The sequence below is a fragment of the Lepisma saccharinum genome, chromosome 2 (genome assembly GCF_977018435.1).
Source record: "Lepisma saccharinum chromosome 2, izLepSacc3.1, whole genome shotgun sequence".
Lineage (NCBI taxonomy): Eukaryota > Metazoa > Arthropoda > Insecta > Zygentoma > Lepismatidae > Lepisma > Lepisma saccharinum.
The window spans coordinates 140,022,785-140,035,569 of NC_139230.1; the positions used below are offsets into that span (position 1 = coordinate 140,022,785).

The window sequence follows — 12,785 nt, forward strand, 5'->3', positions numbered from 1 at the left end:
TTAGAACAAAGATTTTTTTATGTATGACACGTACCTACGTGAAAACAAACTCGTGTCGAGACGTGTGTAGGTAATTTGTACAGAAATTCCCATGCGTTTCAACTCCACACAGAGATACGGTTAGACATCTTGTCCTTAAATTACGAGAAACTGTATCGTTAAATTTTAAAACACCTAAGCAAAAACGACGGATTCTAACCGAAGCAAAACTCGATGATATTGGTGCAGCGTTAGAACGTTCTCCAAACAAACCTCTACGCCGTGTTTCACAAGAGGTGGGCGTGTCAAAATCATCAGCACATACAGTCACTAAGCTACTAAAATTAAAACCATACTCTTATAACACAGGTTAGTGCTCGTTTTGCAATATTTATATAAATGTCTGCATATGTCCATAAAAATAAGCGGGCATTTCAGGCCGCAAATGTCGGCATCTCCATCAGTGCCGCCCGCCACGCTTCTCCCGATCTCTCGGCTGCAGATCGAAATGGTCGCACGGTACTTGTGTTGTATCTGTCATAAAAAGTCCCAAAGAATCACATTGCAGGTTTCAGAGAATTGACATCATCAATATAGCCACCATCAGAATTTGTAGTGTAATTTATAAATGTATAAAACTTTTCACCAAATTAAAGGAAATCAATTGAACAATTTATAGAATAAAGTATACCCTTTGAGACGACGAGTCCTTCATGGTTACCATTCAGATACTTGTTTATGTTCTGTATGATAAAACATCACACCTCAACAGCATAAATGACTGTAGATGTTTTATGCTCACCAACAAAAATCGAAACATTTCAAACATACCACCCACTGGATATGCCCTATGTCAACGTATGAGGCAAGTTCCTCTACAAGCACTGAAGTGAAAGCATTGTTCAGATATAAATACTTCACCTCCCCCTCCCAACTAGGCACCTGGGGTTGTGTAAAATCAGACAGTGGTCAACCATTCCAGATATCTGTGAAAACAGTGAAGAACTGATAGCATGTGGTACCAAAAAATGATGCTGTTCATACAAATGTGTAAGAAATGAACTGCAGAGTACCTTGCTACAATCATGTGAGGCCGCTATTGCAGAAATGAAATTTAAGAAAAGATTTGATTACATTAACGAGATTGGAAGTGTACCTTATAGAATACCTTATATAACACAGGGGTATGCTCAACCTATATTTAAGAAAACATTAGTTATAATTCCATATTTTGTTGCTGTGTGTGTGGGCACGTGTGTATGTAGCAGCATAGAGCCCCAATGGTGCATTATGCTTTGAAAATTCAAGCTGATTTGATTGAAAGCTGCATACTCACTTTCACTTCTTTCCATTTTTTGCTATCTGCTCTAATAATGGTGCTGAATATAGAGAGAGATTGTCAAAAGACAACTATTATTATTTCATGGACTTAGTATGACACTAACTCTTGTGCCACCATTGAATTCGGTAACCTCAAAAACAGAGGGAGTGATATAAAATTATAAATTTTATAATTTTTTGGTGGCCACATTGAGTATGTTACATGATAAAGTGCATCTTTTAAATTTCTTATTTTCATAACAGAGTATTAAACTGCAACTTGTATCAATATAAAATGCCATGAATGATAAATGAAGTAACAGAGTTCAGGAATAGAAAAGTTTTATACATTTATAAATTACACTACAAATTCTGATGGTGGCTATATTGATGATGTCAATTCTCCGAAACCTGCAATGTGATTCTTTGGGACTTTTTATGACAGATACAACACAAGTATTAGTACATCTTCCAGCATATATGACTAATTTGACTGTACTATTAATAATATTTGTGTATATAGATCCTCACTGACAATTAACAAATAAATGTTGGATCTCTTTAAAATTTCATGTTTAACCCTCAAATGCCAAGGTCTGAATGTCAAGTTCATTTTCAGTGGGCAGTTTAAATTTGTGCAAAGTTTTTCATAAAAATTTATGTCTCATTAACTATGAATCCTAGAGAAGGCATTTCTCAGAAACTCACACCAGGATTCTTTGTGACTTTTTACGACAAATAAAATACAAGTGGTACTACATATTCCAGCAAGTTCCATTTCATTATTTTGAATGTCTAGGTTGAACTCAAATTTGACTGGACTATTGGTAAATCACCAAAGGTATTGCTTTTTAGCCCTGTCACTGCCAAATCTGCCTTCATGAAAGGTGGAAGATGTGACAAAGAAGATATGGACAAATTGTAACCCTCTGATCACATTCTATAATATTCATCAATATTATTTGAGGTAAAGAGGTAAAAAATTATATTTTGAAGTGTAAACAGAAATTTGATTATCGGCAGCTATCAGACAGAACATTTATGAACCAGCCTGTCTAATATTAAATATAGTGAAACATTTATGCAGTTCTAAGATGATTTTGTTATTATGGATCACAAACTTTTGTTACATTGGTTAACCAAGACAGTTAATTTCTTGTTTAAGTTTTCTTAAAATTTCAATTAGAAGTATAACATACATAAATACAGATATGTAATCCTTACATAGTTCCTGGATCAGAATCAATTTACCTTTTTATATTATATAATTTTAGAACATGCAAAAACTGCTATTTATGGCATGGGCAGCTTAGTTCAGTAGTAATGTTACATATTATGTAACAATACAGGAGTTAAAATATTACTCATCCAGAATTTAAGCCTATGTTTATTAAATAAAATGGTAATTATTTACATATTTCCCTGCATTTTGTCCATGCTGTAGTCCACTCTCACTTAAGTTACAATATCTCAATTTCCACTGGAGTATATGAGCCCCATTAGTAAAAACTTAAGATTTTTGGTGATTAGGAACCAAATATATGCCAAAATGGAATGTGTGTAGATTGATGAATCTCTAAAATGTCGTATTTGGTACAATAATGCTACTGTCAGATGTGATTCTTGGAAAAACGCTCAAACACTGATAATTAATTCCTTAGGATGCTCTGAAAACTACATTTTTAATAAAAATGATGTTCCCTTTTAACTCAATTACGGTTACCTTTGGCTGTAGTGAGTATTGGGCTACAGTGAACCTAAATCACTAGTCAAAAGCCAAATGTATTACAAATTTCATTTATAGTGAACTCTAAACTTCAGTTTCAGTGAACCTAAAAATGACATTCATGAAAAATTATTGTTAGCATCATAAGTACAGTAGTGTACTTCTAAACAAACTTTATGTTAACTTGAAGAAATGGGTTTCCTGCCTGTTTTTGTTTTGGTAGCACATAGAGGGACTGAAATGGAATGGAGGGGGTGGGATTTCATGATGGTGATGAAACACATGTTTGAAGTGAGGGATATCTTTCTTCAAGTGACAGTAAATTGGGAATGTACTAAAAACTGATTTTATGTTATGTTTGATACTGTACTGTATTTGATATTCTCTTTCATTAATAAATCCTGTGTCAATCAAACTACTTCTGCCTTTAGGTCTTATTTCTTGTTTCATTACTAACTTCAATTCAGGCTAAGGGAAGGTATTTTGGTTTTAGTGAACTTTAGACAGAGTGAACCAATTTTATGTGAATCCATAAGAATTCATTATGAGCAGAGTTGATTGTATATCATTTAAGGAAGAGATTTGCAAGCATTCTTATAACAAAATTAACTATACTCCAAAATGTGCTGATTAGAATGATTCTTTCTTCAGGTATCTAAACATACTGACATGTTGGGTATCTAGATACTGGGATATTGGGCATTTAAATAAGACAATGAGAATTTGCTGCAAATCTGCCCTTGGACACACCACAAATTACAGTGGAACCCTGAGATTTTACATTTCTAGCTTTTATATTTTCCTACATTATATATTCAATCTTGATGGTCCTAAGATATCAATATGTTATGAACTTTTCCTTGATTTTACATTTTCCTGCATTTTAAGTTCTTTCAGATTGGTCCCCTGAAAAACATAAAATCAAGGTTCCACTGCATATGCTATTATTCAGAATATTCTAAATTTCTATGATAAATGAAATATCAGTAATGAGTTTTTAAAATAAAACATGCATGAAGTTGGAATATTCTCTTGGGTGTATAGCTAGAGCAATTACCATATAGAATCTTTAAAGAAACCAAATTCAGGCATTACTTGACTAGGACTCTGATTCTAAATGTTTCTCAATACATAACTACAAAATTTTTATTAACTCAAAAATCATCTGCTTACCGTTTTCTAATAAAGGTTACAAGGCCAATTAGATAAGAGCAGGATGACAAGGGAATGCTTTCATCAAATACGGTCTCTAATCCGACTCTCAACCAAACTGGATTGTAGCACAGTAACAGCCTTAACAATTTCTTCTGAAGATCTGAAACATAAAAAGTACCAATGTTGTAAATTTGATCTGAAACCAACAGAGATACAGGCAACCACACTGAAAAAACTTAAAATGCAGGAAAATGTAAAATTAGGGAATGTAAAATTGGGGTTTCATTGTAAATATGCATTACCGAATACTAAAAACTAAGCAAAATTTACCAGTATAGAACAATATTACAGTGGTCAGAAGTAGTGTTACTACTGTAATTGCAAAATTTGTAACTGTAGTGGTGCTACTTTTTTTAAAAATTGTAGCACTGCTACTTTTCTTAAATTGTAGCGGTGCTACTTTTTTTAAAATTGTAGCGGTGCTACTTTTTTAAAAAATTGTAGCTGTAACTTCACTACAAAATTATTGTAGCTTGTAGCAAAAATTTAACTACAGCTACATTTCTTCTTGATGTTTTGAGGTAAATTTTTTCATGTGGCAACAATGCGATACTATAACATCTTTCCACTTCCACTGAAATTGCCAAATCGGTGCAGTTCAAGCCTCTAGCACTACCAAGTTAAACAACATAGAAGCTTTAAGATCCAGGGTATCATTTTCACAGATTTTTAATATGGTAGAAAGGGCTTCATGATGCTATATATGTAGTTCTTTATTCCAATCTCAAAGTACTGTGTTCCAGGCTGACCCACAATTGACAAATATGCATTTGTCTACTACAATTTCTGTTGGAGCATTTTCTTTCTGCCTCAGTAGCTCTGATCCTATGCTGAATGTTACTTTCAGTTTGTATTCAATTAGAGCGACAAGACTTAAAACCAGAAACATCATCCATGCCATCTAGCTATCCTGTAACAGCGAAGCACTGTTCAATCACAATGTATTAAATCTAGTCACCACACTGAAAATTTAGGCTCCAAATTATGCCTCAATTAAAAAACAAAAGTACTAATGTATGAAAGGCAAACATTTTTTTCCAATGTGGTAGTGATTAAAAATTACCATTATGAAACCCTAGCAGTTAGTTAATAGCTTTTTTCACAAAACCTGTCTCAAAGTTCCCTTCTTTGATAGCCATAAAAATGAGAAATACAAGGCACACACTAAATGTCATGAGCTTTGTTCCATTTTTTTCAGCCCTTGACCATTTTGGTTGAAACCACACATATAATAGGTACAGCCATCTGTTGTCCACTGCATGAACCACGTGCTGGAGCATGCACACTTTCATTGTCAGTGCTGTCGGTAGGAGAAAAATTGAGTCCACAGATAGTTTGTTTTGTCAACGTCATTGATTTCTTGTTAGAGAAAATGTTGGAGCTTCAGAAATTCATCAGTGTTTACAGAACTTGTATGGAGATGCCAGTATGGGTTACGCTACAGTGAAAAGGTGGATGAAACATTTTAGAGATGGTAACAGACATTGTTGATAAGTTTCATAGTGGCAGACCGAAAATGCATCCAAGCACAACGACATGGACCAGATTGATGACCTTATCCAAACTGACAGGAGGATAACTCTAGGAAAAATTGCACATTATCTGAACATTGGACACAGTGCTATACAGGACATCAGAAAGACTCTTGATTATCACAAGCACCATGTCATTTTTGACAATGCCTGTCCCCATACACCTGGGGAAATTAAAAAGATGGGCTGGGAGCTAATACCCCACCCTCCCTACATCCCAGACCAAGCCCCATCAGACTTTTACTTGTTTACTCTGTTGAAGAACAGCATTCGGAGTACCAAGTTTGACAACAACGACAAGGTGAAGGATGAGGTTCGTGGGTGGTTACGTCATCCCAAAATGGACTTCTGCAAGAGTGCCATTTTCCAGCTGTTGTTAGGGTGGCGCAAATGTGTTGACCGAGCTGGATGTTATGTGGAAAAGTAATAACACGGTCAAAATTAAGTATTACCATAGGTAGAATAAAAATAGTGGTTTCTGACTTTGAGTAATATCACTTGGCTCATTACCAGCCTGGGTATTCTTCATAAGGGTTCCTTCATCAATTTCATAATTTCATCACTCATCCTCATCATCACAATTAGACAAAAGTGGTAAAATAATAAAAATCAAATCGTTTACTTAATCATATTCGGTTCTTCTAGCAAGTGCAATTTTTTTGTTTCAAAATAAATATAACGTGGGTGGGAATTTTCAATAAACATTACCTTTTTACAAACTATGTATTTTACCACACCTTACTAAATATTTAAGCACATATTTCAAGAACTTCGAGATAAAAAAAATAACAAAATACTGGGCTCAAGTGAACTGCACTGTCTGTCAAATGAAGCAGCTGTTTAGTGGCCAAAATTCTGAGTCTACTCACAGAACCAGATAGTCTAGTTGCATTTCGGAACTTGAGATCACTAATTTCGAACATGTCACACATTAGTTTTCTTATTTCCAGTTCAATTGTTTGCAGAAAATGTAATAACCTGAAATAACTTTCAGTTAAAGCTGTCCTTTGAAATTGCTTGTCATGTTTGCATCAGCCAGGTTTTGGGTTCAATCCCCAGCACAAGCATAGTGCGAAATCCTGCCATTTAACTCTGTAGTTCAATATGCTTACTTTTATTGTTTCTTAGTATAACTACCTACATTTTGAGCTTATTCTCATTTGTCCCAGGTTCGATACCCGGTGGAGGCACATAGTGGTTCAGATCCCACTTTAAACTGTAGGTCCAGTCACGATTAGCCTTACTGTGCATAAAGTGGCCTTAAAACACCAAATCAATCATTAATCTCATTTGGATTTTTGTCATGGTTTCCATTGATATTTTCATTTAAAATAATGCCTTTATATTAGTCTACATAAAAATTAAAATAATTATTCCTAATAAAAATATGTTGATATATAAACATAAATATTTCCACCAAATTATATTTATGTATAATTGTAAATATTAATTTGGATAGCATCCAAATTGCAATTCTCAGATATAAAATTTGAATTGATAGGCCACACTTATATATAGGAGGAACCTTATCCTTTTCAATAACTATTAAAAATAAATCACAGATGGTAACAGTGATGTCAAAATATATTGAATGATGGGTATCATGATAAGAAATACAAAAAGAAAAATTAACATAAACACAAAAAAATCTAAACCTACACAAAGGCTCATGGATGCACGCACAAGCAAACACACACATATGTATGCACGTATCTCAGTTCAGAAATATTGAGGTAATATTGCAGTTTAGAGTGTTGATGGACATCAGTGTCCATTTCTGCAGTTGGTATGCATATTAAATTTAAATTGATGGGCTGCTTGATAAGAAATATCTTATTTGGCTGTTAAAAATAGATATTTAGGATGAATTTTAAATTTACATGGGCAGCTTGTTCCACAGATGGTCAGTGGACACAGTGAAATTTGAGTTGTGAAGGGGAATGGACAGTTGAGATCTGTCTTGGTATCTGGTGTTAAGACTATGAGAGTCAGAAAGGACTGAGAATCTGCTTTAGAGATAAGCAAGTTATTTTAAGTTCATTGCTTTATAGAGTATGGTAAGATTGAGTACATTCGTCAATCTGTCTATTTAAATAAGTTTACCTGTTCATAGAAAGTGATCTCTGTATTTGATGTTGAATATAAACTGGATGCAAGCATTTTAAACTTATTGCACATGATGAGTTAGATTCTCTGATAATTCAGAGTAGACAGTGTCACAGTGGTCAAGATGTGAAAAAATGAGTGTTTGTTAAGACAGACTTAACTCTATCCCTTGCTGTCTCTATCCTGGCAGGAAATTTAAACAAAATTAACCTAAAAAACATATTTCTTCTTTTTGTTTGGCAACAGCAACAAAGATGAAATCTTTTGTTATACAAAGTGAAAATATCAGTAGAGGATGAATGAAAGCACATATTTATAATGTAACAGTTTTAGCATTTTAGCAATTTTAGTAGTTAGTAATTTGTCCATGCAATGTGTGTATTATGCACTGGGGGTAAGATCACAGTATCATCACTATCACTTTCGTCTGATCCATTAGAAGATATTACATCTTGAATATCATCAAGTTCGAAAATATAGATTTCATTTTCACTTTCTTCATCAGCACAAATTTCATTCACTTAAGTGAATGGACTGGGGTGCAAAGACAGTATATTTCCCTTTGTAAGGTTTAGCATAGTGCAGGGGCAAAAGTGATGAAAAGTGGGGTGGCAATTGCCCCACCCCCCTAATCACCACCATTGCTACTCTTTCAAAATCCTGCAACTTTATCACCTGATTTCCCTTTCAAGAAGCCATTCTTCTTTCTACCTCAAACACATGGAGCTCTGGAACACAATAACAACAATGGGGATAAAAATAGACTTGCACCTCACAAAACAATGACTCAAATGTTTCCAAGGTCAAGAGCGATCTTCCCTCAACACTTGCAAAAGATTTTGCAATCACGTGTTCAGCTGCTAGGTGGCAGCATAGCTCAGACAAAGCACATGTCACAGAGAAATGTTGGATTCTCTTCAGCGTGAAAACATGGCCATGCCAGGGAAAGGGTTAATACTACGTGGTAGAAGTTTTTAAGCCTATAAAGGGAGTGTAACACTCTGAAAGCTCTTTTAGTTGCTGTATACATAGAAGTGTCATTAGTGGTCATTTTGATAGCTAATGTGTGATGCACACCATTAAGGCTTATAAAAATAGGATATTGATATAGGATATTAATTTACTAATATTGTACTGCAGAAAAATATTTCTAAAGGCATTTAAGTTACAATATTTATTGATAATACTAGCTGATTACCCGGCGTTGCCCAGGTATTTATTTATCCCAATCTTGTATTAGACAGAAAAATAATGAATTATAACTATAGTGTAAAATGTAACTAATTTTAAATGTGATTGTGAATGTCACCAATTAGCTTAGCAACCCCTCTCACCCCCCCTCCCATGCCGATAGGTGATAAACTTGAAGTTGAACCGCTTAGGGAGTGTCACGAAAACTACGGATTCCACACTAATATCAGTTGTTTTCGCAACACAGCCTGAATGTTAGACAACAAGAGAAACACTATCGCTGTGCGGGATTGCATAGTCACGGATGTCTGTTTGTGGGGAATTTAATATAGGTCGTTTTGGATTATTTTTACATGTCACCCCTTCCAACCCCACCCCTAGGGGTGCCAGGGGTGTCTTACCTGAAAAGTATTCTTTCCAGATTGCAAGTGATATGTGTACCAAGTTTGGTTGAAATTGCTCCAGGCGTTCAAGAGTTATGCTGGAACAAACAAATATACACATCCACACACATACATCCATTTTTATATTCTAGACTAGGATAGAATTAATATTAATTACAATATTTAATACTGACTACAATATTCAACAAATATATTCTCCCATATTGAATGTTGAATATTGATATGACATAAATTACATTCTTGTCCTTGTGATGATAGTAGTAACAATTTCTTCTATTTTATTTTCATATGAAATATTTATACTAAATTTTACCATTTTATCACCAGCAAATCATACACTTCATACTTTGCTCGAACATTGACCACAAACTGCTTTCTTGCAAACATGTGTCACAAGTTTTGCTTCTTTTACATTTGTAGAGTACTTGACACTGGCAACATTTCCAATCTTCTGAAGTCTTCCGTTCATTTGTTTGGGAGACACTGTTTTGTGTTCTTTGTTGAAGGAAGGCTTCTCTTAGCGCCTCTACGAGTTGCAAAAGAAGCTTGTGGCACTGAATCTTTTTCCTGGTTACTTCTTCATAAACAATCAAGGCATTTATTCCTTCTAACTCTTCCTTTCAAGCTGTGCATGAGCTTGTAGAATAGCATGTTATGGCAGCCCACAACATGCTTCACAGTTGACATGAGACAGACAGTCTTGGTCCTACACTTGGTTTGGTATTCTCCAATGGCATATTCTCCCATGTTCTCTGGTTTACCACTGACAAAACAACTTTTTCATGTTTACAGAAATTGCTGGAAATTTGAGGTTGTCAGACTTATGTTTTTGTTTAACTTGCATATCTGCATTTGTGTTTTATTTCTATTATATCTAATTAATATATACAATAAATAAAAATTACTGCAGTAAACCAGGTGAAATTTTCAGAAATCACCACTGGTATTCCCCATACATAAATTGGCAATTGGATCTCATCCATGCAGTACCCCTCTCACAGTTTTTGTAGACACGGGGTTCAGCAGACATGTATACAGCTTCAACGTTATGTTCACAGCAGTTGCTTTCTTGTACCTGGTCACAATCATCTTTAATGTTCATCAGTCAATGACACTCAGTTTAAAATTTCTTTCCTGATTGTGTTTTTCTTATGATTTTTTTTTCAGAAACACTCAATACCGTCATGACCTTGGATACAGTGCCTCTTCATGCACCACATAAGTTTGCTACATTGGCGCAACCACAGGGGGGGAGGGGGCATTGCCCTTTGAACCTTTAAACATAATTTTTAGATTAGTTTCTTATGTTAAAACTTCTTTATAAATATGATGGTGGGCTTGACAATTTTAGTGGTTGAAAATTGCTACTAAAAAATATTGATGGTCCATTTGTAGTTTTCATAGTTCATTGAAGACTATATGAGCAATGACCCATCAATATGTCTGGTTCTGATTAGTACCCATGGAACCTATAAAAATTACACACACACAAAACAGCTTCAACTTGCTTTTAGTATTTTAGTTCGTGTTTCCTGTGAACTGAAAGTGTAACACTAAACATGGATATGACGAAGAACAGTTGTTCATAATAAAAGTATATATTTTCGTCATTATTAGCAAACTCTCTGGATGAAATATCTGCTTTCTTTATCTCCATTGTATTTCAAGCACATCATAATTTCTTGTGTCTCAATTATCTGTTTCAACACTTTCAGCAAATGAAAGATCATAAAAGTATGCAATTTTGAAATTACACTTAAATCCTGGAAGCAAAAGATACAAAGTCCAGGGTGTTCAAAATAAAATTAATAAAAGATCACAAGGATAATGTGTGGTTGCAGAAGAGAACCATACACAAACTGCTTCTTCAACTATTTTCTCAACCAATCACTGTTCATAGACATTTATGCATTTATGAAACACCCTGTTATAGAATTGATATGTTATTGTAAAAGTATTCTCAGATATGCAACCAACTTGCTTTTGATGTTCTGTGTGTTTCCCCTCTCACTCTCTGTTGTGGTTCAGACAACTTCCCAGCTACTTATCTTCAACATACACATTTGGAACTCTGTCACGGAAATACTGACATTAGGAACAAATAATTTAGAAAATCTACAACTACTATTTTTAAAAAAAAAATGTATGGTATATAGAAATGAATGAGCATGTAATTACAAGAATTTATTGGAACTAAAAGAAAAAGTTAAGGTTGAAAATAAAGGAAGACATTTTGAGAAATAAGCACTGCAACTCATCTATATTAAAACTATACGCACAATATACTTACCAAAATCAATGTAGTTGTATCGATTTCCTACACCTTCACAGACAACAATCGCTGTTTTGTCAATATGGTGAACTGTGCTGTCAATTACACGTGCAACTTCTTCGCTGCTGTACACTGAAGCTGCAGTGTGCCTCAGAGCCATCCATTTCTTCTTTGTGACATCACGAGCCACCATTGAATCTGCAGGAATTTCCATCTCTAAGCTTCTCTGCTACAATTCATCAACATTCACTGTGGATGGAAAATTAACTCTTGAATGTCTATCACTAGAAGTGTATGACAGAAAAGTACATTTTACATACATGAACTTACTAAATTAGTTACTATGGTACACCTGAAATTCTATATTAACAACAAAGAGTACAATTTCCTTCAAGTGTCAAGAATCAAGCTAGAATGGGATTTAGAGCAGCCTAGTGTTGAATGCAAGTGAGAACTTTTACATGAGTTGAGTTGTTGAGTTGGTGCTTTAAGTCCTCTTTATGCACGGTAAGGCTAATCGGGACTGGACCTACAGTTTAAAGTGGGATCCGAACCACTTGTGCCTCCACCGGGTATCGAACCCGGGACCCCTTGCATTACAAGGCGGCGACGCTACCACTGCACCATCGGGGAGGCCCCTTTTACATGAGGACTGTGATGATCCAGTAAATTCTTTATTGCTAACCCTCATCATCACAGCTTCCTCCCCCACAGTGTGTGTGTGTGTGTGTGTGCATGTGGAAGCTTTCATTGCGAGTCGAGCATCATGCTTTACATCCCTGACATAACTGTAACTCTCGCATCAGGGATCTGCTCTCTAGTGATGGTTTGCAGTATTTTATGTCACCCACTAGGAGCACACAGTCAATGTGTAGTGCCACACCTGATAACATCCACTCATCAGTCTTAGGTGCTCAGAGAGACTTTACTCTCTGCCATAGTCATGACAAAACAGGCTCTCCTATGCACGGAAGCCCTGCTAGTGCTTGGAAAAGATGGCAATGAATCTGACCCAATGTGTTTCCTCCAACCTCGTCTTT

General features: G+C 35.1%; 1 protein-coding gene across 3 annotated transcripts in view; it reads right to left on the reverse strand.

Moving 5' to 3' along the window:
• LOC145984519 (uncharacterized) overlaps positions 1–12,785 on the reverse strand; it is a 141,628-nt gene that overhangs the window by 63,503 nt on the left and 65,340 nt on the right. For 2 of the 3 annotated variants that reach the window (XM_083118176.1, XM_083118175.1), the window contains exons 2-3: positions 11,764–11,994; positions 4,199–4,340 (exon numbers count right to left, since the gene is read on the reverse strand). In XM_083118176.1, the coding sequence (XP_082974302.1) occupies positions 4,199–4,340; positions 11,764–11,959 (338 nt within the window). In that variant the 5' untranslated portion in view covers positions 11,960–11,994. Of the gene's footprint in view, positions 1–4,198; positions 4,341–11,763; positions 11,995–12,785 lie in introns of those variants that run through there. The other variant, XM_083118174.1, reaches the window with a different exon arrangement.